Source organism: Diceros bicornis, chromosome 13 (genome assembly GCF_020826845.1).
Source record: "Diceros bicornis minor isolate mBicDic1 chromosome 13, mDicBic1.mat.cur, whole genome shotgun sequence".
In the NCBI taxonomy this organism is placed as follows: domain Eukaryota; kingdom Metazoa; phylum Chordata; class Mammalia; order Perissodactyla; family Rhinocerotidae; genus Diceros; species Diceros bicornis.
This window is the reverse complement of record NC_080752.1, coordinates 43,301,483-43,325,850: the sequence shown is the minus strand read 5'-3', so window position 1 is coordinate 43,325,850 and position 24,368 is coordinate 43,301,483. Positions and strand designations below refer to the sequence as shown.

The 24,368-nt window shown below is 38.2% G+C and overlaps 1 protein-coding gene and 1 pseudogene across 1 annotated transcript in view; one reads left to right on the top strand and one right to left on the bottom strand.

The window, feature by feature from the left end:
* On the top strand, nt 1-699 carry LOC131412357 (leucine-rich repeat-containing protein 51-like; annotated as a pseudogene).
* A 2,381-nt stretch (nt 700-3,080) lies between these two features.
* Nucleotides 3,081-24,368, bottom strand: part of STX12 (syntaxin 12) — a 30,750-nt gene continuing 9,462 nt past the window's right edge. Inside the window, exons 2-9 of the mRNA XM_058553387.1 lie at nt 22,115-22,184; nt 20,506-20,605; nt 16,656-16,793; nt 11,746-11,789; nt 10,317-10,422; nt 6,692-6,764; nt 5,905-5,987; nt 3,081-4,602 (exon numbers count right to left, since the gene is read on the bottom strand). Coding sequence (XP_058409370.1) covers nt 4,510-4,602; nt 5,905-5,987; nt 6,692-6,764; nt 10,317-10,422; nt 11,746-11,789; nt 16,656-16,793; nt 20,506-20,605; nt 22,115-22,184 — 707 coding nt within the window. The 3' untranslated portion in view covers nt 3,081-4,509. The remainder of the gene's footprint in view (nt 4,603-5,904; nt 5,988-6,691; nt 6,765-10,316; nt 10,423-11,745; nt 11,790-16,655; nt 16,794-20,505; nt 20,606-22,114; nt 22,185-24,368) is intronic.

The following is a 24,368-nucleotide window of genomic DNA, read 5'->3' as shown; positions in this document are numbered from 1 at the left end:
ATGGAGTTGCGCTTAGTAACCCTGACATAGTGGGCCACCGAGGCTGGAGGGGAAGCAACTGAGGGCTGAACTCGGACTCCCAGGGCCGATGCTTACACCTGACAACTGACAGCCTGAGCTGTGAGCAAACAGGACTATATGAATAATTTGGTGCAGGAGCCCCCTCTGCCCTCTTCCTTCCAAAGCATCCACGTGATCCAAGATCTAATAAGCAAGGAGCCAAGGATAGGCCTAAGACCACTAAGGCACTCAAAGTCAGGGAAGTCACTGACCCAGTCCCTGTGGCTGGAAAACAATGTCCTCAATGACCTGAAAGACTTCAACAATGTGGTTTCCCAGCTGCTGGAGCATCCCGAGAACCTGGCCTGGATCGACTTGTCCTTCAATAACCTGACTTCCACTGACCCTGTCCTGACAACCTTCTTCAACCTGAGTGTCCTCTATCTCCATGGCAACAGCATCCAGCCTCTGGGAGAGGTGAATAAGCTGGCTGTCCTCCCTTGGCTCTGGAGCCTGACTCCAGGAGAACCCCATAGAGGAAGACAAGGGGTATAGGCAATATGTACCGTGTCACCACATTCGACTTCAATGAGGTCACCAACGCAGAAGGCACCACAGCTGAAGTGTGGAAACATCAAGCCCAAGAAGGTCTGGATCAAGCAGGATACACTCTGAGGTTCCCAGGACCCTAGCAGTCCTAAAGGCTCAAGGATGATCAGTTTAGTTTGACAATAAACGATTTGAGCTCTTCAATAAATAAATAAATAAATAAATAAATAAATAAATAAATAAATAAATAAATAAATAAATAAAAATAACGGTGTGGTTTTGAAGTCTAAGTGCTTGAGATCAAATTCTGGCTCCATCACTCCTAAACTGTGCCCATAGGCAAGTTACTTACTATGCTTCAGGTTCCTAATCCATAAAAAGAGGACAAGAAAAATACATCTCCTAGATGGTTTTGTGGGTATAAGATAATAAAAGTAAAATGTAAAACACTTAACATTTAGCATAGTAAATTGCTGGTAGTGAGGGCTCAAATATTACCCCACAATGACCATTCACATGCAGAGCACTTCTTCAAGCCTATAAATTCCTGTATTAGACGGCCATTCCTGGCCTCAGCTTCTTCAGTTATGACGTGATGGGGCTGGTCAAGATGAATGGTTCACAAATGTTAGAGATGTCATGGACCGGGAAAAACAAAAGCAATATAGGAGTACCAACTCGTATTTTGCCAACTAAGGAGATTTAAAAATGACGACTGCCATCTAACATCACCATCTTTTCATTTTTATAATCTTGAAATACCCTTTTAAAAAGTTGGAAGGTCATTAGCTCAGACTCCAAGATGGTACTTCAAAAAGCCCACTACATCATTTTTCTCATTTCTCCATGGACTGGTAAAAACTTGGTCCTTGGTCACAGTCCAACTAAGTCCAATTAAAAATTCTATTATTTCAAGTTTATGCTTTAAAAATTAAGTGCTACACTGTCAATCAAATTTCACTTTGGATAAGTATTAAAATGAACTACTCAGTTGGCCTAAAAGTAGAATCAGGGGTTGGGAATCAAAACCTTTCAAACTAATTCCTGGTTAAATGGAAATTCTAAAGTAGTTGTGTTTCATAATGCTAGAAAGCAATACCGAAAAATCCTTTGAAACCTAGGGATACACTAAACATGCTTTAGAAAAGCAGGGAGGAAGCAGGCGATTCCTAGCCCCAGGAAACAGGACAGACTGAAATCTGAATTGGGTTCTGGTCTGCATTTAGTGACCAAAAAGCAAAAGCTTCATCCCCATGACTGAGGACAGCCTCTGAATAGGAGGGGAAAAAAAATAACACTGAATGGAGGTGGCTCAGGGTGTTTTACTTTGCACTGACTGAACGGTAATTTCATTTTGATATTTTTGCCCAATGGTACAAGGCAGTGTATCACCACCCTTTAGCGAAAAAAAAACTTGCGCTGGGAGCATCAGGCTAGCAGCTAGCAAGTTCTTGTTCTGAAACATTCCCAGATGAAGTGGCCAGCATGATATTTCTACTTTACCCATTGCAGTACTACAGTTTTAATTCACTTAGAGAATGTTAGAACTGCCCAGTACTTCTAGAACATTCCATAAAGGAAGGAGGAAAGGGGAAGAGAAAAGGAAAGGAATACAGAGGCAAATATAAAATTTGTATATTCAGACCAAACCCCTGTGGTCCTTATATGCAGAGAACTTTATTGTAGAAGAGAGCTATTGAGAAAACTTGTGGCTTATGGGTTAAATGATTTGTCCAAATACCTACAGCAAGTTAATGGCAGAGCTAAGATTCTCCAGGCCGTCTGTACCCCAGTCTAGTTTTTGATCTCCAAACCAATGGCTCCCAACCACAGTTACACATGAGAATTATCTGGAGCTTTTAAAAGTCCCTATTCCCAGGCTATACTCCCAACTAACTAAATTAGAATCTTGTAGCAGGGGCCATCTAGGTATCAGTATTTTTTTAGTTTCTAATGTGAAGCCATAGTTAAGAACCACTGTCCTAAACCATGGTGCCCCCAAAAATGAACAAAATACAGATGAGGAGGATTCTATGAACAGGTTTATTAGGACCATCTAGCAGAACCTCTTGGCAACTACCACAAATTCCAAGCCATTTAAATTTTAGGCCAAGGTCATGTTTGCTATCCATGACCACTACCACCACCACCACTGGATTACAGAGTATGTATTATAGAACAGAATTATGGTGGCTTTATTTTACCCAAACTGAAATAGTTTTTCACAATCAAGACTTTTTTCTTTCTTGGAATGTTACAAATGATGTATCCAAGTCCAGCTGTAATTTGGAGCTGAAGGGGCAGTGATCATAGAACGAAAATTAGCTCTGAAGCTGCTGCTTGGGCTACTGTGACACCTCCATAGCTCCATCTTGTTTTTCAAGGAAAGGACCACAGTAGCACCTATTCCACCTCCAAACCAATCCTCACCTGATCGCCAGTCTTCTTGCAGGTTTCAATTTTTCTCAGGACAGCACGTTACCTAATATCTACCGCATTAGCATGTTAGCTCATAAAAACTTACTACAAAATCTTTTAAAATGTTTATTTGTATTAAGTGGGTGGAATGGTACAAGAATGCAAAGAAACTTATGCATTTAGGCCCTTGTTTCCCTGTTGTTTACATTAGTATAATAAAGGATTAAGTAACATCAAAGGGATGAATATAAATATATCCAGGGGAGCCAAATACTCTAATTCACTAAAGGATGAACTGAAATTGTTGGTGTAATTCACATTTATGTGAGAGCCTAAAGAAATTATATTCCCTTTAACTGCTCTAGACCTGTGAAAAAGGGAAGTAGACAACATTTATATTACAAGACAGCAATCTTTTATCGAAACATCTTTTGTCTAAAACTATGTATGGAGAGATTAATCTCTTGTTCATAAATTAGGATAAGTCTAACATCACTATTCCAAACCAGTATTATTTACAAAAATGAACCTTTTCTTCGCTTTATCACTAGGTTCACAGGACTAAATTTTAAACCAACTTCAGTCTAGCTTTTAAAATCTTCCTGCCATCAGATGCCCACAAACCCTTATAGGGTAGGCGGCAGCCTTTTGACAGCAACATTCATCATTCACCAGGAATGTAGAAACACAACTGAACAACAATAACAAAAAGATTAAATCATTCCAAACAATTCCTATTTGCTTTCCAAAAGCATGCTTTGTCTAATTCTCCCTTTCTATACAGACAGGTGGGAGAGGGACCTCATAGAATATAGTAGTGTTAATTAAATTAATCTCTTCAAAAGTGAGCGAGATGGTTTAATGTGTATATGGATGGACTGCTAGGGATGACATTAGCAGATAATACAGTAAACTTTAAACCCAGATTAACATATACCCCAACAACTGGCCAGCTCAAATAAATACTTCTCATTTAATCTGCATCACATGTGCAATTTTTTACTTTCCAGTTAAATACATTGTCAAAATCTTTCAAAGCAGATAAAGAATAGGTTTCTTAGAAATTCAAATTCAAATGTTAAACAATAAAAATTGCTGGCTTATTATACAGTCTGACAGACTCCAATATGCTGGGTGCCAGAAGGTAATTCTATCTCAGTTGCTAGTAAAAAAGGTAAATCCTGTATACACGTAAAAAGACAATATTACAAGACTGTAGTGTCACCTGTCAAAACAAGAATATCTAGAATGGAATTTTCAGTAAACACTTGGGATGAAGGGCAATCAGGAATACCAGAGAAAGCAAATCCACATAAATTAATTCCTAATTTGAGAAATCAATAAAATTTACACATAAACTGATAAATACTGTCTCCATAGGTCACTAATTCCAACGACTAGTTAGTAGTTAGTTTCTAACTAAATTATTACAGGACGTTCTGGTGTATGCTCTCTTCTTGTGATCAGTTTGTTCTGGCAAGCCTCCAACAAGCACTTGCCCTTGAAAACAGCTCAGTGGGAGAAGGCTCTGAGGCAATCACTTCATTTATTAAATAGGTACAAAGTAAGTACCAAAATTACAATAATCACTGCCAGGACAAGCACCAGGATACAGATCTTCTTGCGAGACTTTTTCTGAGGAGAGAAATATGTAAAGAAGACACTCATGAAACAAGTAAAATTTTTTTATATCTAAGACTCCAAGAGTGCTTCATAAGTCTGCCTCCTGGTAATTCAAAATTAACTCTATCCATGCATGAATATGCAGAGACCTTCCCCAAATCTCAACAGTTACCAGCACTAGGCAGTAGAGCAAGTTCTAATTCCAGGTTCCCAAACACAGTTTTGCAAAGGAACTGTTTATACCTATGCTACTAGGCATTAATAAGTTATTTGTGCATGTGTACTTTAATAAAGGTTTTATACCTATTATAAAATTTTATGTTCATTGTAAAAACTACAGACAGGCTGGAAGAAAAGAAAATAATCACCCACAGATAAAACTGCTGATATTTTTATTGTATTTCCTTCTAATCTTTTATCTATGCATATTGTTATTTGACATAATTGGGATCATACTGTATGAGGTTGATGTTTTTCTCACTTAACATTTTAGCATAAAAATTTTCTTATTATAAACTTCATAAACATCTCTTTTAATTCCCACATAACACTGAGTGGATGTATATAATTTACTTATTTGTTCCTTTACTATTGGACACTAAAGTCATCACTCAGTTTTTAAAAGGAAACACTATTACAAAATACAGATTTCTTTAAGAATGTTCCCAGGTAAAATACAGCTATCCTAGGAACATGAAAATGACTGCAATGCTATTTATTACTAAAAAGCCATGCAACACTATTGAAGAGAAGTGAGAAGGACCTCATTCTCAATAGTTGTACACTGAGATACAGACCCAGATAAAAGTCATAAAACCAGAGTTCCAACTAACATGTAGAAAAATATCACTTTACAGAAAGCAGAATGATTAACCCCTATTTATTCATAGATAAATAACCCCAAAATGATAAACCCCTATTTATTCATAGATAAATAGCAGACGAAGTTGATTCTGTGACAATAGTTAACATAAAGTATCTACAAAGTCCTACTTTGTACCTATTACTATCCTAATTGAAACAAATTTCAGCTATTCAGGATATAAAATTAGCCTTATACCAGATTTAGGTATCATGCTAGCTTATGGGGTTAGCTTTGTAGCTAAGAGGCTTTTATGAAAGTTTATTCAAGGTTTGATGTCCTTCCTCGCTGCAAAGGAAAATACTAAAAATGGAACTGGGACTGCAATTATGACTACTTGCCTCCAGCTTAAGCATAAGCAAAAGGCTGCAGCTGTTCTCAATGTGTCAGTGTACTCTGATGGCCCATAAAGTCTGCAGCACAGAGTGGCTTTCTTTGGTACCTGCTTTTACCTGATAGAGGGCGGCTCGCTGTAACTGATCAGTGGCTCTTTCTACATGTACCTCTGAGCTTTCCACATTGGCCTCTATGCTATCTGCAAAAAAGAAGGGCAGTGGATGTTTTACCACACTCAGATGTTCCAAGACAGCAAATTGAACAGACTTCTGATATTATGCGTCCTGGTTTCTCCACCACCATTCCAACTATCCAGCCATGAAATCAAAAGTTACTAACTCCCTAAAAGAACAGCCCTATTCTTTGGAAATAAATACTGAAGTATTTGGAGGTAAAGGATTATGAAGTATGCAACTCATCCACAAACGGTTCAGAAAAAGTTATGTATACACATATAGAGAGGGAAGGAGTGAGAGCAAATAAAAAGCAAATAGGCTAGAATGTTAACACGAGGTAAATCTGGGTAAAGGTTACAAAGAAGTTCCTCGTAGTAGTTTTATTTTTGCAACTGTTTATAAACTTGAATTTCCAAATAAAAAGCTTAAAAAAAGAGTTACTAATCCCATAATTGTGCAAGTTTCTAGAGAGAAAAGCTGGGAAGCTGACAGCTATTTCCCTAAATAGCCAAAGACTTACCAAGAGGCTATGGCAAGTGAATGGAGCTGAATATTCATGGCAGCCTCACTTTAACTTCTACATTTGACGACATAAGAAAATTGCTAAGAAAATGAATTTAATAATTTTTAAATGGCATTCCTAAATTCCTAAGACACATCTTACTGACTTCTTTGCACACAAATACCATCAACTCACCTTTATGTTAAATGTATCAATAATACATACCAATCAGATCACCTTGGTCATGGATCATCATGGCCAAATCTTTAAATATTTGGTTGACATCCAAAATGTCAGCCTAAGGAACACAAAAAACAATTAACTAACACTAAGCAACATGTTACAAGATTCATTTCCTCTACTTACCTAAAGTTTTGGCTATTAACATAACATATGTGTTTTTAAGGCTTATAAATCATGCTTCTTCCATGAACAGAAAATGAAAATAAAGATAATTATTAACATTTACTAAACGCCTACTAAATGCCAGCCCTGGTGGTCTAATGGTTAAGATTCAGTACTCTCATCGCCAAGACCCGGGTTCCTTTCCCGGTCAGGGAACCACACCACTCGCCTGTCGGTTGTCATACTGTGGCAGCTATGTGTTGTTGTGACACTGAAAGTTATGCCACTGGTATTTCAAATACCAGCAGGGTCACCCATGGTGGACAGTTTTCAGCAGAGCTTCCAGACTAAGACAGAGTAGGAAGAAAGACCTGGACATCCACTTCCGAAAAAATTCACCATGAAAACCCTATGAATAGCAGCAGAGCATTGTCTGATATAGCAACGGATGGTGAGAGGATGGCGCAAAAAGACCAGGCAGGATTCTGCTCTGCTGTACACAGGATCACTAAGACATGGAATCAACTCGATGGCACTAACAACAAAAATGCCTACTATGTACCAAATACTATACCAGGTAGGTAATTAAAAGCACAGATACTTGGAGCTTGTCAGCTATAGAGAACCCCTTAATCCTCCACAGTCTTGTTATGCAACCTAAAGTTAAGAACTTCTCTGGACTCTCCCCTCTAAGATGTGGACAATGACAGTACCCATCTCATAGGGTTTTCGGAAGTACTAAATAATATATTTAAAGTTCTTAGAACTGTGCAGTAATCACTTTATAAGTGTTAGCTATAATTAACTATTACTTAACTTAATTGGTCCTCATGACAACCCAATGAGACATGTGTTATTCCCATCCTACAGAAGACAAAATTGGGGTTCAGAGAGGTTTAATGACTTGTCTATTCCAAGGTCTCACAGCTAGAAGTAGCAGTACTGTGAATTAAAAATTCATGATATTTTTATTATGTTACTATGCCTCCTTGATATTTAGATTAATCGTTCAGTAACTCTGTGAAGTAAGTATCTTCGAGGATAAAGAGGCTCAGAGAGGTTATGTAACTTGTCTAGTCCCATAGCTCATCAGTGAGGAAACTAAGCATTGCAGCCAGGATTATATCTCTAAAGTTCATGCTCTTTCAATTCCAATAGACTGCCTCTCAGAATGCTACAATACAAAATGATGCCTTGCAAGCAATGACTTCCTAACCATAACTTGGCAAGAATAGTTCTTGCCAGCACCTCAGTTACTAAGAGTCTACTATAGTTGGGACAGTCTGCTAGTTGCTGTGGACTTGACTTGGAAAGCCCCTAAGGATGGGGTCTGGTTGTCAGAGGAACCAACCTTGTGATCAGAGGAGGGAAGGGAGGCTGTAGGTTGAACCAAACACGACTGGCCAATGATTTAATCAATCATGCCCTTGTAATGAAGCCTCCATAAAATCCTAAACGATGGGGTTCAGAGAGCTTCTGGGTTGGTGACCTGAGAGAGGGAGGACCCTGAGAATGGTGCACCTGGAGAAGGCATGGAACCTCTGCACTACTTCCCACATACCTTGCCCTATGCATCTCTTCCCTCTGGCTGTTCCTGAGTTGTATCCTTTTATAGCAAACCGGTACTCACGTAAGTAAATTGTTTTCCTGAGGTCTGTGAGCTACTCTAGCAAATTAATCAAGCCCAAAGAGGAGGTCATGGGAACCTCCAATTTATAGCCTGTCAGTCAGAAGCACAGGTGACAACTTGGACTTGCAATTGGTGTCTGAAATGGTGTGGAGGAGGTCAGTCTTATGGGGCTGAACCCTTAACCTGTGGGATCTGATGCTAACTCCAGGTAATGTCAGAATTGAATTAAAGTGTAGGACACCCAGCTGGTGTTGCAGAATTGCTTGATGTGGAAAAACCCACACATTTGGTGGCCAGAAGCAGTGTAGTGTGAGAGTAGAGGAGACACACAGGAGTGGGTTCTTTTTCCATCAGAATAGGGTTTGCAGGGCCGGCCCGTGGCTGAGCGGTTAAGTGCGCGCGCTCTGCTACTGGCAGCCCGGGTTCGGATCCCGGGCGCGCACCAACGCGCCGCTTCTCCGGCCATGCTGAGGCCGCGTCCCACATACAGCAACTAGAAGGATGTGCACCTATGACATACAACTATCTACTGGGGCTTTGAGGGAAAAAAAAAGGAGGAGGATTGGCAATAGATGTTAGCTCAGAGCCGGTCTTCCTCAGCAAAAAGAGGAGGATTAACATGGATGTTAGCTCAGGGCTGATCTTCCTCACAAAAAAAAAAAAAAAAAAGAATAGAGTTTGTATGTTAGATGTAGGAAATGACTGGATATGAAAATTGAGCCCTGGCTAAGGAATTTGAACTTAATTCTGTTGAATGTGAAGTGCCCATTACATTCCTAATATCCACTACATTACATTCCTTTCCTCAACTCCGTATGTCTCACTCTACTGTCTGCTATAACAGCATTTCTAATTCAGAGAACTAAGTCGATGATTACTAGCAATAGGTGAAAAAGAGAAAAGATATGACATCTTTGAAGGCAATAAAATAATCAAACTTGAGGAGGAACAGTCCTATCTGAAAACAGACACTGATGGGCCCTAGGGCAGGGGGTCTCAACCCTGACTGCACATTATAATCACTTAGGAAGTTTGTAAAAAAAAATCTCCATGCCCAGGGCCTCTTGTGGATATATTTAAACCATTTTAAACCTACAAACTAATAATTGGTGGGTAGGGGAGGAGAGTTGGGGCATTTAAAAAAATCTCTAACTCATTCTAATGTGCAGTCAGGGTTCAGAACCACCGCCACAGATGAAGGTCAAGGAGGAGCTCAAAGTTTCTCCTGTCTACACAACCACCCCCCACCCCACTGTCCCCCAGGGATGGCAGTCTTCTACCTCCATGGAGGGGAAAACTACTCGGGTTTAAGGATATTCTACTGGTCACTGTGCAAAGTTAAAGTTGGAAACTCAGGTTAAGGAAGGCCTTGAGACCTCTCCCTCAACCCCCACCTCAAAAACTGTTCCTATTTCTCTGACCCACTGAAGTGATATCCACAACTTGGGATGGGGCTTTGGGATGCATAAAAATGGAGCAAATCTTCTGGCTTGCCTTTATTCTGGGCTATTCAGACTAAACAAAGGGGTTCTCCATAGAGCCCTACCTCCATAGAGCCCAATGCTAACCTAGAGGTTGGCATTGAGGTTTGGGGGCAAAGGCCTAATGAGCAATAAAATATTTGTTTGCTTTGCTCTGTTCTCCATGCATATTCTCATGGAGACCATATAAGATACAGTGATTGAGGAAAGGATGTGGGTATTCTTGGGCACCATGGCCAATACCATCATAGGAGTAGTTCAAATTCACCATGATTACATTGAGACATAATATACAAATCACAGAACTCATTTCATGCTTTTTCATAATCACTGAGAAAATCCAGGTGGATTAGAGATACATTGAGTCAAACAAAAAACATGGGCTGGCTCTCACCTCCAGCTGCCGAATTGCCGTTTCCCTCTCTTTAATAAGTTCCAGATCCTGCTCGGTGATTGCCACCTCATCCTCCTGGCTCTGCATCTGGTTCCACTCCTCATGGCTGCAGGGAGACAAGTACACTAGTTGATTTCTCTTCTCTAAGGTGTGCATGAGACAAATCTACAACATCCCTCCTGCCAGCAGAGCCTCTGCAAAGACATTACCAGGGCTCCAACTCCTCTGGTATCAATACAAAGTCCCTGAGAGCCACATTCTTCATATCCAAAGGCAAAAAGCTGATAATACCAAGAAAACAAAGTCTCAGCTTTCATGCGCAAAGCTGAGATGAAGCAGTATTATGAGGGATGGGACTCCTTGCTGTTTCCATTGAGGGGTACAGTCTGCAATCTTGCTAGAGCTTGATAGACAAGGAAAGTAGGCAGATACATGAAGTCAAGGAAGTATACTGGCCCATTCTCTTCCAGGGCACTCTCAAAGAGCAAGCTGTGTTGGTATCTTGGGGACTACATGGGTGGAGGAGACGTGTCAGTGCTTCACTAACTAGTCCAACAGAATCACATCTCCTGGTTTTCAGGAATCTCCTTGAGGTTATCCTTTGGATTAAATGCCTCTTAACAGAAAACCAAAGTAAAAAGCTAGTGAAATGTTTTAACTCTTCTTTTCAGGTACCATATTTAGAAGAAAGGCATACGACATATTATACTAAACACAAAACACTGAAAATCCAGGATTCAACATTTTTCCAACAGTATGCATAAATCATACATCATCTTCACAATATTTAAAATTGAGTTTCCTTCAAGTGCTGGAGATGCAAAACTGAGTAAGACAGCACCTCAGGCCTTTGAGGTGCTCACAGTATAGTGGGGAGAGATAGATAAATATCTATGATAAAACATTTTAAGTTCTGAACTAACATCACACATACATTTCTATGGAATTAGTTAATTCAGTTTGGAAAAGTTAAGAAAGGAGACATCTTTCAGATACAAATTGTTTGCTTTTTCTTTTAATACTCCTAGAAGAATGAGTTGCCTCCACTTTAGAGATGAGTAAACAAGAGACCCAAGAACTTTGAAGGACTTAAATCTGAATTAGAGGTAAAATGATTTAGACCTCCTAATCTGCAGATTTCTGAGTTTGCACTTATTCCTAGTGAGCCAAACTCTCTCCCCAGCACATAGACATCAGGAGTTTCTTGGAATTTTTTATTTATCTTGAAATCATTCCTTTCATAATTCAAAGGTCTTGGGAAACTCCACAGTTTTGACTTTTTTATTTGGTGGATTATAAGTTACCCACTCCTGGTCTCCCTTTATTTTTCCTCCTTTTTTCTCCCTGATTTTTAAAATTAAAAGTAAGTATCAAGTATAGAATCCTATCTCAACTCTCCAGCAGGTTGGATGAATAAATAGTCCTTTACCTGTCAAATGAGACGAGCTGCTCCTCTCTTTGCCTCTCCTCAGCCTAGAAAGCAGATGGCATTATTGCTGTTGTTATCCAGAAACACGTCACAGACAGACACACACAACAATGGCTTCCTATAGCTACAGTATAAGGAAGCAACATCCCTTGGCTCAAACAGGGTCTGCAGGATGACACAGGGCTCTGGCCATCTGTCTCGACTAGGAAATGGGTGTGAAGTAGTTGAAAGCAAATCAGCATTCCAATTTGGGCTCAGAACAGAAACCGTACTGAATAGGATGGAGAGAATGTGGGTAGGAGAGAGGAATAAAAAAAATAATAATGATAACCTATTTTAAAATTTGGAGGGAAGTGGATTAAGGGAAAGAGTTAAAAACTTGCAAGGAAACAAATTTTTAAAACGTGTAAAGAGCTTTAAAAACGGACATCTATAGCATATTAGGTACTAAAGTAGCAAACTGACTTCAAAAATCAGTCTAATGCATGCATTACTTTTGTGATTTAAAAACAAACTAATAAAAAATGTTAAAAGAACAATCTATTACCATTTTTAAAAAGCTTTCTCTTTTTATAATAGCAATAATTAGAAGGACAAGCAAAATGAAGAACATTTCAAAATTCTACCCACCCAGAGGAACACCGTGGGTTTTTTTTTTTTTAATTTTTTACTTTTTCCCCAGATGAAGAAACAAAACACTGCTAGTGTTCTAAAGCCTACCTCTGTGCCCTTCTCCAAATACAACCCCAACCCTCTCCTTTAAAGTAACCATTATCGTGACTTTGTGTTAATCATTTTCTTGCATTTTTAAAATAGTGATATGTACCCTTATTTAATATCATTTTACCTGATTTTGAACTTTACATGAATGGAATTATACTGTTTGTATTCTTTCATGATGTGATTGTATCACAACAGATTATGCCAGATTCATCCCTGATGCTGAATGTAATTAACTGTGGCTCATTGACATCACAGCATATGAATATACCACAATGTATTTATCTATTCTACTGTTGATGGACATTTGGACGTTTCCAGTTTTTGACTACTGCAAATAATGCTGCTATGAACATTCTTCTACATATATCCCGGTACAAACATACAGTTTTCTCTAGGGTAGAACTGCTGGGTCATAAGGTACGTGTTCTGAACTTACAGCCAAAATGTTTTCCAGTGGTTGTTCCAATTCATAGTACCACTGGCCAGGTAGGAAAGTTCCTGTTGATTATATCCATAACAACAACCCTCAGTGTTCAGAGAATTTTAAATTTTTGCCCTTTTTTTGGATACGAAATAGTATCTCATTGTGGTTTTAATCTGCAATTCCATGACTACTAAAGAAGTTGAGTATCTTTCCATTTGTTTGACCATTATTCAAAATAATACTAAGATGTTATTTCACAGTGTTGTCTTTTGTACTCATGGAACAAAAACAAAAGTAGATAAAACTGCTGGCACTTTAACACAAATCAAGGCAGTGGCACTGAACTGTACTAAGATTATTATATTCTTCACCATCACACACAGGGGGGAAAAAAGCCAATTTGTCCTTAATGAAGCCATTAAAATTATTAATTCATTAAATTCCAACACCTCAATACATGTCTTCCTAATATTCTGTATGACAAAATGGGGAGTATATATAAAAAACACTTCTGCTGCATACAGAAATATGAAGTTTGTCTCCAGGAAAAGCACTAGGGTAACTGAGTTGCTGGGTGAACTAGCTACTTTTTTCAGGGAACATAATTTTTACTTATTCAATATAGTTTATATTTATATATAAAACTTCTATAAACTTTTTAAAACATATAAACTTTTTAATAAAATTTGTTTATATATATGCACAAACTTTTATATATACGATGTATATAAAATGACTGACAATCTGTTGTTATTCAGATGCATATTTGGCAGACAAGTTCTTGAGAATAAACAATGTGAGCCTGTCATTTCAAGGAAAACAATGGACAGTGATTGTTGCCAGTGATAAAAATCTAGCTTTCAAATTAAAAACACCCAGAATTCTGGAAAACTTGTATCTACCATTTGTGAACTTGCGAGTTTCCCAATATTCAAAGACTTTTATGATAAATCTGAAGATAATACATGATTTTTTGATATCGTCTGATGAAATATATCAACATTTGGAAGACCCAAATAACTCAGGGAACCACTATTTTCCAAACGATAAATACTTGATGTTACGAAAGTCATGCACGGATAAAAGATCCAATCAAAGTATAAGACAGACCAACAGATTTTAATGTAGCAGAGTATGAAAAAGTCATTAATATGGTTTTAGATTCTACAATGCAACTAACTTTTTTCAAGTTTTGATATAGTATCAAGGAAGAATATCAACAATGATCTGAAGAGGGTAATTAAAATACTCCCTTCCTTTCCAATTATACAGCTCTGTAAGGCTGGAGTTTCTTCCAATACCTCAACCAAAACAACATAACACAAGAGACTGAAAGCAGACATGAAAATCTAGCTTCCTTCTGTCAAGCCAGATATTAAAAAGATTTGAAAAAAGGAAAACAATGCCACTCCTCCCACTAAATTTTTTTACTGTTTTGGAAAAATAGTTATTTTTAATTAAGATCTCACTTACATTTATGTTACTATGTATTGGGTTTATTATTATTTGTACATGAATAACCATTTTAAAAACTTCTCAATTTTAATTTTTAACACAACATATATCAATAGATATCATTCATACAAACAAAAGCCCTTTGAGATCCTTAATAATTTTTAAGTGTAATGAGGTCCTAAGAGCAAAAGGTTTGAGAAACTATTGTTCTATTGGGTTGTGTCTTTTTCATACTGATTCATGGGAATTCTGCATATATTCTGTATACTAGTCCTTTGTCAGTTACACATATAGCAATATCTTCTCCTTGTGTGTGGTTTGTCTTTTCACATATTTACTACTTTCTTTGCTCTTCATTCCTTTCTGCTTTTCACACTTGCCCTCCGGGATCATGTTCCTTCTGCCTGAAGTACATTCTCTAGAATATTAAGTGAGGTGTGCTGTCAGCAAACTCGCTTTTGACTGAAAATGTCTTTAATTAGCCCTCATTCTGGATATCTATGTTCACTGCGTTTAGAATCCTAGGTAGGCAGTTATTGTCCTTCATAACATTAAGATAGCACTCTGCTGGCTTCCACTGTTGCTGTTGAGAAGTCAACTGTCAATCTTACTACTGTGTCTTTGAAGGTATTCTATTGTTTCCCTGGCTATTTTTACGATTTTCTCTTTGTCTTTGGTGTTCTGAAGTTCCTCTTTGATGTGTCTGATGAGAGTTTTCTTATTTATCCTTCTTGGGATTTGTTGGGTTTTTTGAAACTGTAGATTGATGTCTTTTATCAGTTCTGAAACATTACCAGCCATTATCTCTTCAAACACCACCTCTGCTCTATGTGTGCTCTACTCTCATTCTGTAACTCCAATGAAAACTATGTTAGATCCTTCACTTTATTCTCCATTTCTCATAATCTTTCTTCCCTAATTAACTTCTTAACCTCCTCTCCTACATGCTGGATAACATCTTCTATTTTCTAGTTAGATAACATCTTCTATTTTCTAGTTAAACCACCCACCCATTAAGTTTTTAATTTCCATATTATATTTTTCAATTCTAGAAAATCTTTTGATTCTTTTCCAAAGCTTTTTGTTGTTTCCTGCTTCCTGCAGATGTTTTCAAGATTTTATTTCTTGAAACACAATAAGTATGGCTGTCTTATAAGTCTAATATACTAAGTCTTTGTAGGTCTATTTAACCTCACTGTTGTTTCTACTAGTTCTTGTTCAGGGTTATTTGTTTCTTTGTGTACTTGGTTATTTTTAACACTGTGCTGCTTACTCCACTTCAACAATTGTTTAAGGGTATTCTTTCGGGGCTAGGATAAAAGTGTCTAACTAGAGAGGATTTGTATTTGCTTCTGCCTGGCACGTAGGTACTCTACCAGTCCAGGACTACTTGAAGCTTGAGGCTTTTGGATCAGTAAGGCAGTATGAATCTGGGCAGTAAACTTGCCTGAAGGTTACTTTGTGGTACAACATATTGTCTGGATTTCCCCTCCCTCCTGCTATCCTCTGCCACCTGCTCAGCTCTGTGTTAATGCCATTTATTTTGCTGTCCACTGGTGGAAAGGAGGGCTTAGTTTTGGCTTACCCATACCCTAAGGAGTCTTTTAGGGCCAAGTTTAATTTGAGGAGCACCTTCTTTTAGATTCTCCACCTTGTGTGGACCTTGGGCTTTGACTTTTGTCCCCCCTCACGCCACGAGGACACCAAAACTGAAGTTCAAGTCTGTCCTCAGTAAATGTACTCAGTGCAATAGCAGTTTCGGTGCTCTGCTTACCTCTATGGGTTCTCACATTCTCCTAGATTTTGACTTTAATATTTTCATGGCTCTTTAATACTTTTGAGAAGTAGGGTTGTTAAAATCTAGTATTTGTTAATTCTTTTCAATCTAGTAATTGTTAATTCTTTTCATTACTAGAATTTGTTAATTCTGTTAATTCATTTCAAATACAAAGTCTAGTATTTATTGTCCAAATAACCTAGCCTGCTATATTCTAGGAAACAGATTCATTCTGTTTTCCTTTTTTAAGTTTTTAACATAAGACCAACATAACAATAAAAAAGAAAATTACACATAATTTTGTCACTTTTTTTTTAACCTGTATGCACATTCCCTTCTAGTCTTTGACCATACACACACACATTTTTTTAAATAGGTTATACCAATCTGGCATTTTCACAGCAGCTAATGTCTATGTTTATTATTTGGGGGGATAGTAAACAAAGGCTAATGGTCAAAGAGAAAAAAAAAACAACCTTAGGAAAGAACATCCTGAAATTTGGAAAGGTCTTCTTTTGGGAATAAACTTACAGAAAGACGAGATCCAGCTCTTGCTCTGGCAATACTCTCCTTTTCCTTTTCAGATACCCTTCTCTGCACAGCCTGGAAATTGTTTAAGGCTGCAGAGAAGTCATTCATGAGGCGTTCCTTCTGAAGTTTCTGCTGGCGCTAAGGAAATTAAACAAGAACTTGAAATTTCAATTAACCCAGATTCTTTTGGTTTTAATTCCCATTAAAAGCAAAATTATACCCCCTAAAGATTTTCAACTAGGAAAATTACTATGAAATAGACTCTTCCTTAAATTAATAAATTTGCTCTTTGCTAACTCAAATCCCTGGTTGACACTATAAACCAAGTCAGAATTTTCCTTCATTCATTCTGACAAATCTGGGTATTGGGTGCCATTTACCTTGAAAGGTAATCTTAGAGGCAATTGCAATTCAGAATTTTGATTCCCTGGAGAATCCAAAAGCAGAATAAACATTTTTAGACTCAGACTGGACCCAAACAGAGACGTTTTTTTGCTAAAATGTTAAAACTGGATTAATCTATACTGAGTTCACAAGTTCCCTAAAAACCACAGAATCATTTTCTTTACACTGTAGTGAGGTTTAAAATCTTTGAGAACCTGAAAACTACTTTGTATAGTTACAGGCTACCTTTGTGAAGCTTACTTATTCTATGTCTCAAAAAACGCACACTGAGAGCACTTGCCATGTGCTGAGAACACAGAAGTAAAAGCTCACCCCTGACCTCAAATAGTTTACTATCTATTTGTAGATACGGGATATAGACATACAAGTAACAAATCATTATCAACACTTGCTGTATCCAATTAGTACTATAGGAGTTCAGAGGCAGGAACAATCAGTAAGAACTCAAGTGGTCAAAGGCCTCAAAAGGAGGCGGACACTGAAGGAAGAGCGAGGCGTGAATACGCAAAGAGAAGGGGTAAGGCAAATCCACGAAAGAACAGCATGAGCAAAGGCATGGCGGTAGAAATTTGGAAAGGACCTATAAGGAGACCGTTTGGCTGGAACCAAAGGTTTTTTCATGAGAGTAGCTAAAAGATAAAATTGGAAAGGCAGGGAAGGGGCTGACCACAGCAGGTTTTAAATGCCAAGCTAATGAGTTTGGGATTCAACCTCTAAAGCACAAAGAGCAATAAAGATTTCTGAGCAGGGAACATGATGAGTACAAAACGGTAACTTAGAAAAATTAGTCTCATGGTATACAAGATGGAATAGAAAAAAGAAACAAGTCAAAAGGATTACTGCAGTAGTCTAGGTTTAAGCTTAGCAGGACACGGCATCAGTAATGGGAACACAAAGAAATGAATTTAAGAAACATTATGACTTAGTGACTGGCTGTGGGGGAAGGGGATAAAGTCAAGAATGACTCAAATTTCACACCTGGGAGAGTGATGGTAATAATACTGAAAGCAAATTTAGATGAAGAACTTTTTTTCCTTTTTCTAGGATTTTTTTACATACACATAACAATAAGGGGGATAAAACATCATTCCCCAACCTCACTATCCAAAAATACTATCTTTTAAGTATATCATAAACATTTTCCGTGTTACCATACAAAGAGTGAGCAAATGAGAGGGTCAATTGCAGAGCCTTGGGCGTGCCCACTTCTAGGAAGACAGAGAGTCAGAGAAGGAGGCGGAGCCTCACCCTGGGATGAGAGAAAATAGGCCAGAAAGGGATCGCCAGAGATGGGGGACAGAACGAAGAGGGATCATGGAAAGAAGAAGAAAGTTTCAGTGGAGACAGGCTGGGCAAGAGGATCAAATGACTCAGAAAAGAAAAGTGAATAAAAACTCAAAAAAGCCCACTGGATTTGGCAACTGGAAGATCACTGATGACAGTACATAAGTATGAAAAAAATACTGAGGTAGGATGTGTGGTTTGATGCATGGCCAGTAGCCAAAAGATGGGTGATGAGGCCAAGAATAATTAGATGAAGAAAGAATTGAAAGGGAAAAGAGTATTCAACACACTAGGAGGGAGGGAATCAAGGAATTACATTTCACCAAAGAGAGTATGTTTGTCCATCTACTTCATGTTCTTAACAATCCAAGATAATGGAAGGGAACAACAGCATGCACAATCCCAAAATCACTTCTATTTGATTTTAGAACACATTAGATTCTTTTTTTTTTTTTGGTAGCAGACTTTTATTTATACTTTGCTTAAGCGACTACTTAACTCAAGTACGTTCAATACTCCGCTTGTATCAGACACTTAGACTCCTTTTTTATTGCTACTAAAACTACACGTGTATATTCCCTAAGTGCACAGCTGGGAGGAGGAAAGGGGTAACTTGGGAACAATTTGGACATACTGGATGGCAAAAAGGAACTAGTCCACCACTGAAATATCAGCATGAGTAACAACTAAAACAAACAGCGTCCATCTGGATAACCAAAGGTGATTACATTTTACTTTTTATTGTGATTGCTTTGTAGCAGGATGACAAAGCATCTAGTCTTGGTTCCTCTCTTTTGTGCAAGGGGGCGCCAAAACTCCAAAGATTGAACATATAGTACTTTATTAAACAGCTTACTGGGTGTGGTTAAATTAGCGATTTTCAAACTTTTTCCCCCCCCCCAAAGCGCCAGGAGATAGTTGTATGTCACAGTTGCACATCCCTCTGGTTGCTGTATGTGGGACGCGGCCTCAGCATGGCTGGAGAAGCGGTGCGTCGGTGCGTGCCCGGATCCGAACCCAGGCCGCCAGTAGCGGAGCGCGTGCACTTAACCGCTAAGCCACGGGGCCGGCCCCACAATTTTTAAACTTTTTTGATGGTGACCCACAGTAAGAATGTGACATCTTGACCTAGTACCATATACACACATAGGTATGAAACAAAAGTTTCATGTAACAATATTTACTCTTATTACATAGTACCCACTCTGATATTTCTATTCTATTTCATTATTTAAAATGATGATCACAACACACTAAAATTATTTTATGTTCCAATAGCCACAACTCACAGACAACCCAGGATAGGGAAGTTGTAGGCTTCATCTTTAGAGCCATCAGAGATAGGACATCATCATTAAAAAAGTTTAATAATATAAAGCAATATAAGTTAAGTGCCCCCCCATTAATGGTATAGAAGCTAAAAGAAAAATGGAATCACAACAGGCTAAGGTAGATGGAGAAGGTTTTTTTCCTGAAAGAGACAGATTTGAGGTAGACCATGAATGATAGGTAAAAGAGTCAACCAGAGTGGAGGGGGCACATCTGACTTCAGGAGTGTGTGAAGAAAAGGCATGGCATGTCAAAGAACAATGAATGCCAATAAAAATTGTGTTTTTTTAAAGGATTTAAATGGCCACTGAATAAAATGGTTGGAAAAGAGAAATCTTTTTCCCTGAGCATTTCCTCAATCTGAATGACTCATGATGGGACATGAAAGTGTCCATTTTCATACAAAATATGAAAGAAAGACATTTGACTGAAATTTATAGATACTGGAAACAAAACAAACTAGGATCAAGCCTAGGATCAAACTAGGAACAAACTAGCCAAACCCCAAAGAGATGCAAACATTGAGATTCTTCTTCAGTTAAACATATTTTATTAATATATTAATAGGTAATTACTAACAATAGTAGCAGCCACCACACATTGAGTACCTACTAAATGCCAGGCACTTTGCAAGATCTGGTGCATACATTCTTTCTATTGCCACAACAGTCACATACTCCATTTTACCCATAAGGAAATTGAGGTTTAGAGAAGGCCTATCTAGCACCAAAGGCCAAGTTATTTTTGTTTCACACACTGCCTTTCCATGAAAACAAAGTCCTTTCCTACTAAAAAAAAAACAACCAAATAAAAAAACCCAGAAAATACCAACCTGTTCTGAAGTAGATAAGGGAAGCGGCAAGGACCCTAATTCCTTCAGTAATTCATTTGTTTCCTTGGCAAGCTGATTTGTGGAGTGTTGTAACTGCTGCCTAAGAAAGAAAAGACATGTTTCAGGATATTCTCACTTCTTGAGTGAGGGCTGTTATAGTTAGTATCAGTTTGTTCTCAGAGTGTCTCACAATGCGGGGAATGAAATGGCACTTGAAGAAATGGGTTCCCAGATGCCCAGGTTCACAAGAAAATTCCAGAAATACTACTAGTCAAACCTACTCGAAGACTTCTTCATGTTACTGAGTAGAAAGAACCTGCTTCAATGAAATCTGCTGATCAGATTTTAACTCTTTGGGGAGAAAAGAAAAGCACGGCAGCAGTTCTAATAGAAATATAAAAGCAATTGTCTCCACACCTAAATCTAATCATTTTTACACAGTGAACTCTCCCACAAAACTCGCACACTGAATTGCCCAGGAGTTCTGCATGGTTCCTGTCTGTCACAGTCCACTGACCAGAGATGGAATCCAGGCACTGGTGGTTGAATGAAATGTGCATTAAAAGCACATCTTCTACCACAGAGAACAAACTCCAAAGATCTCCTCCCACGTTCTTGCTTAAAGCTGGTGCTTTTTCAGCTTTATCCTTGGCTCCCTACTTGTCATTTATGCTTGACTTTCTGGCTCTTCCCTCTAAAAGAAAGAAGCCCTATACCGTGTAAAAATACATAAGGAGTTGAGGGGGAAGGCAATTAAAGAGGGAAGAATATGTAATATATTAAGTGTGATTGGAAAGTAGTGGAAATACAAAAACGGCTCCCTTCGGTCATGGTTTCCTCTCGTATCTGGCCATTTCTACAAAGGTTTTAAGGGAGGACAGAGAAACCACACTACTAATTATGAATGTTTTTTCAACACAAAGGGGTCTCCAAGATAAAAAACAAGGAAGTCAATCAGGAGCCTGAACATCCCAGACTTGAACTAACACATACAGAGGTATTCCACATCTCCCTGGAAAAAGGTGCAAGTAGTAAGTCATTCTCTTACTTCACAATGTCTAGGACAGGACACAAAGAATATTGTTCAGTATATTTTAAAGACGAAGAACAGAACTTCTAAAAGCAGAAATGGAGTCAAGAAGGTATGTGATACAAAGAATCACAAGTCCCTACTACCAGTCTACTATTCTCGCCCTCAGACTCCCCTTGGGTCATTCTGAATAAATTTTTCTACTATTACACAGAGTTGGAAATCCAACTAGATTAGATGAGCTCAGATCATCAGGAGTCCTCTGCCAACAAGGAGGCTCATTTAGGCAGAATATAGTTTAAGAGTAGTAGGGGGTCCCTTCTCCACTTCCCTGAATTGTTTTGCTAAACTGCCCAAAGGAAGAAAAAACCAGAGTTCAAGGACTTTAAGAGACAGGGGAGATGACAACCCATTAACGTATTTTGTTGCTCTTCTCCTAGATCCAGCTATGACCTCATGTCCCACTGCCTCTCGTTCTGACTTCACAGGCCCGAAACCTAAGCTGCCATGCAGCAAGGACATTAGGTGTGTCCTCAAAGGGCCCTCACAAAAACCCAACCTTGCCAGGAAGCTACTCACAGATTTTCCTGTAGCTTGCTTGAGTCCTGCTTAGTTCCTAGTTGGCTCATCAAATTCCTTATCTGAGCAGCTGGGGAGAGGGGGGAAAAAAGATTTATTTAAACGAAAAATACATTCATTACGAGCACCCTACTTCTAAGATCACTGGTTTCTCTCCACATCCGAAATAAACACATGCAACTAATAGAAAGCTTGCTATAATCAAAACCTTGACATATACATTCCCTTCTAAAACTAATTACGAGGTTCGCCTTTCTCCTAGGAGTAGCTATGTCACTAAGTAGAAGGTGGTGGTTTCTTCATCATCCCCAAAGAACTTCCAAATTTTTCCAGACTTCCCATGGCATTGAATAAATTTCATCACCTTTGGAAGGGCCTTGATACCAAATATCAATTTGCAACAATAAAAATTTAAATCCACTAATACACGATAATTTTTCTATAGCAAACACTTTTGGAAAGACAAAGTATATTTATTACTAATAACAAGTTTCCACTGACTGAGCACCTCTATGAGCCAGGCACTATATTAGGAGCTTTGCATACATTATCTTATTACTTTTCACAGCAACAATCTGAAGTAGATATAGCTTCATTCTGCAGGTGAGGAAATATATTTAGGGAAGTATCTTACATAAGGATACACGATTAGTAAGTAGCAGGGCAAAAAATTAAATCTCAGGTACATCAGACTCCAATGCCTGTGTTCTTTCAACTATGCTATCTATACTTAAATATACGGTTTTGTTCAGATAATTCTCTCTACCTTCTCCTAGATATTTTGCTAAAACTAGGAATGGTCGTGTTTGAATCCTGGATGTTTAAGCCCCTAGCCCTGGACTAGGAAAGCAGAGAGCCAGAGGAATTGATCATCTATCAGTAAGGAGGCACACTCTAACACCAGCCTGCCTGGAATCTGAACATTCCTGTCTCACCGATTTCTGCAACAGGAATACAGCCCTTGATTTCTTCTGTGTCCTACCTTCTCTTTTCCTTTTCTGGTTGCCCAGGAGTGTGATGGAGGATTGTTCATTCGTTCATTCATTCACTCATCATTCATTTGTAGAGGATGGAATTTTGTAGCTTTTTGAGAGCATTCACTGTCTTCTACTACAAGTAGCTGGACTACAGAACACAATAATATAGTACTCTTTGCCCAGAGGAAACATGGTTACCTTCAAGTTTCACCAGAACTTCAAGAGATAATATACATGGCGCCTCCAGCCAAAAGACAGTCTCCTTTGTGAGAGCCTTTCCTATCCTCTCAGGATTAATGCCAAAGTTTCACTTGTGAAAGGTCAGGCCACTATATAACCTGCTTAGTGGAGGAAGATGAGGAAACCAATGTATATCATTTGTGTATATTATAGGGACAATATATACATACAGTTCTTCCATATCCAATGAGAAAGAACTCTCACTTACTAGAATTTTGAATTTTAAAATTTAATTGTTCCTTATGATAGAGTACTCCTTAGAATAACAAAATTTTAGGGTCACGGTAATAATCTTGCCCCTAATTTGGTCACCAAGAATAGTCAAAAGGCAAGCTAAAATTTATTAAGTACTATTTACCTTACAAAACAGTGATGTGCTAATAGCCTCTAAATCTGATAAGAAACAATGATTAAGCAAAATCTTCTTACTGATTGCCAGGTGACCCTACTCCTAAGTAGAAACTGAACAACCTAGTCCTTAGCAGTATGTACAGGTTATTTCTCCCTACCCAAAAATCACTGTATCGTGGGTGTTACAAAGCAAAAATTTCCAAAGTCAAGAATATATATAGGTTTGTAGAACTTCAAATTATGATTTTCTTATTTTGAGACATTGTTTTATAGCAAAAATGTAACTCAAATTCTATAATGGAAATATAGGATTCACTTATTAAAAATTTGCCTTTTGACAAACTTCCCTAAAATATATCTATTCTCTTAAGTGAGAGTTACTTTTAGCTTAATAGTTCCAAAGGAAAATGTAACCACTATAATTACTGCATTCTGCTAAGACAGCATTATGTAAGATATAAACAACCATTTTTCATCACTAACGTGGAATTTCCTTCTTATCTAAGTCAAATGGGAATCAAGATACACTAAAGCATAAATTCAGGTAAGGGCTGGAATGACAGGGGGTGGGCAGAGGGTACCAGTATATAGGGTGGTACTAGTTGATATAAGGTGACACTGAGCAGAAATCTTAAAGGAAGTCAAATGTCCAGCCATGCAAATCTCTGGGGAAGAAGCTTTCTAGC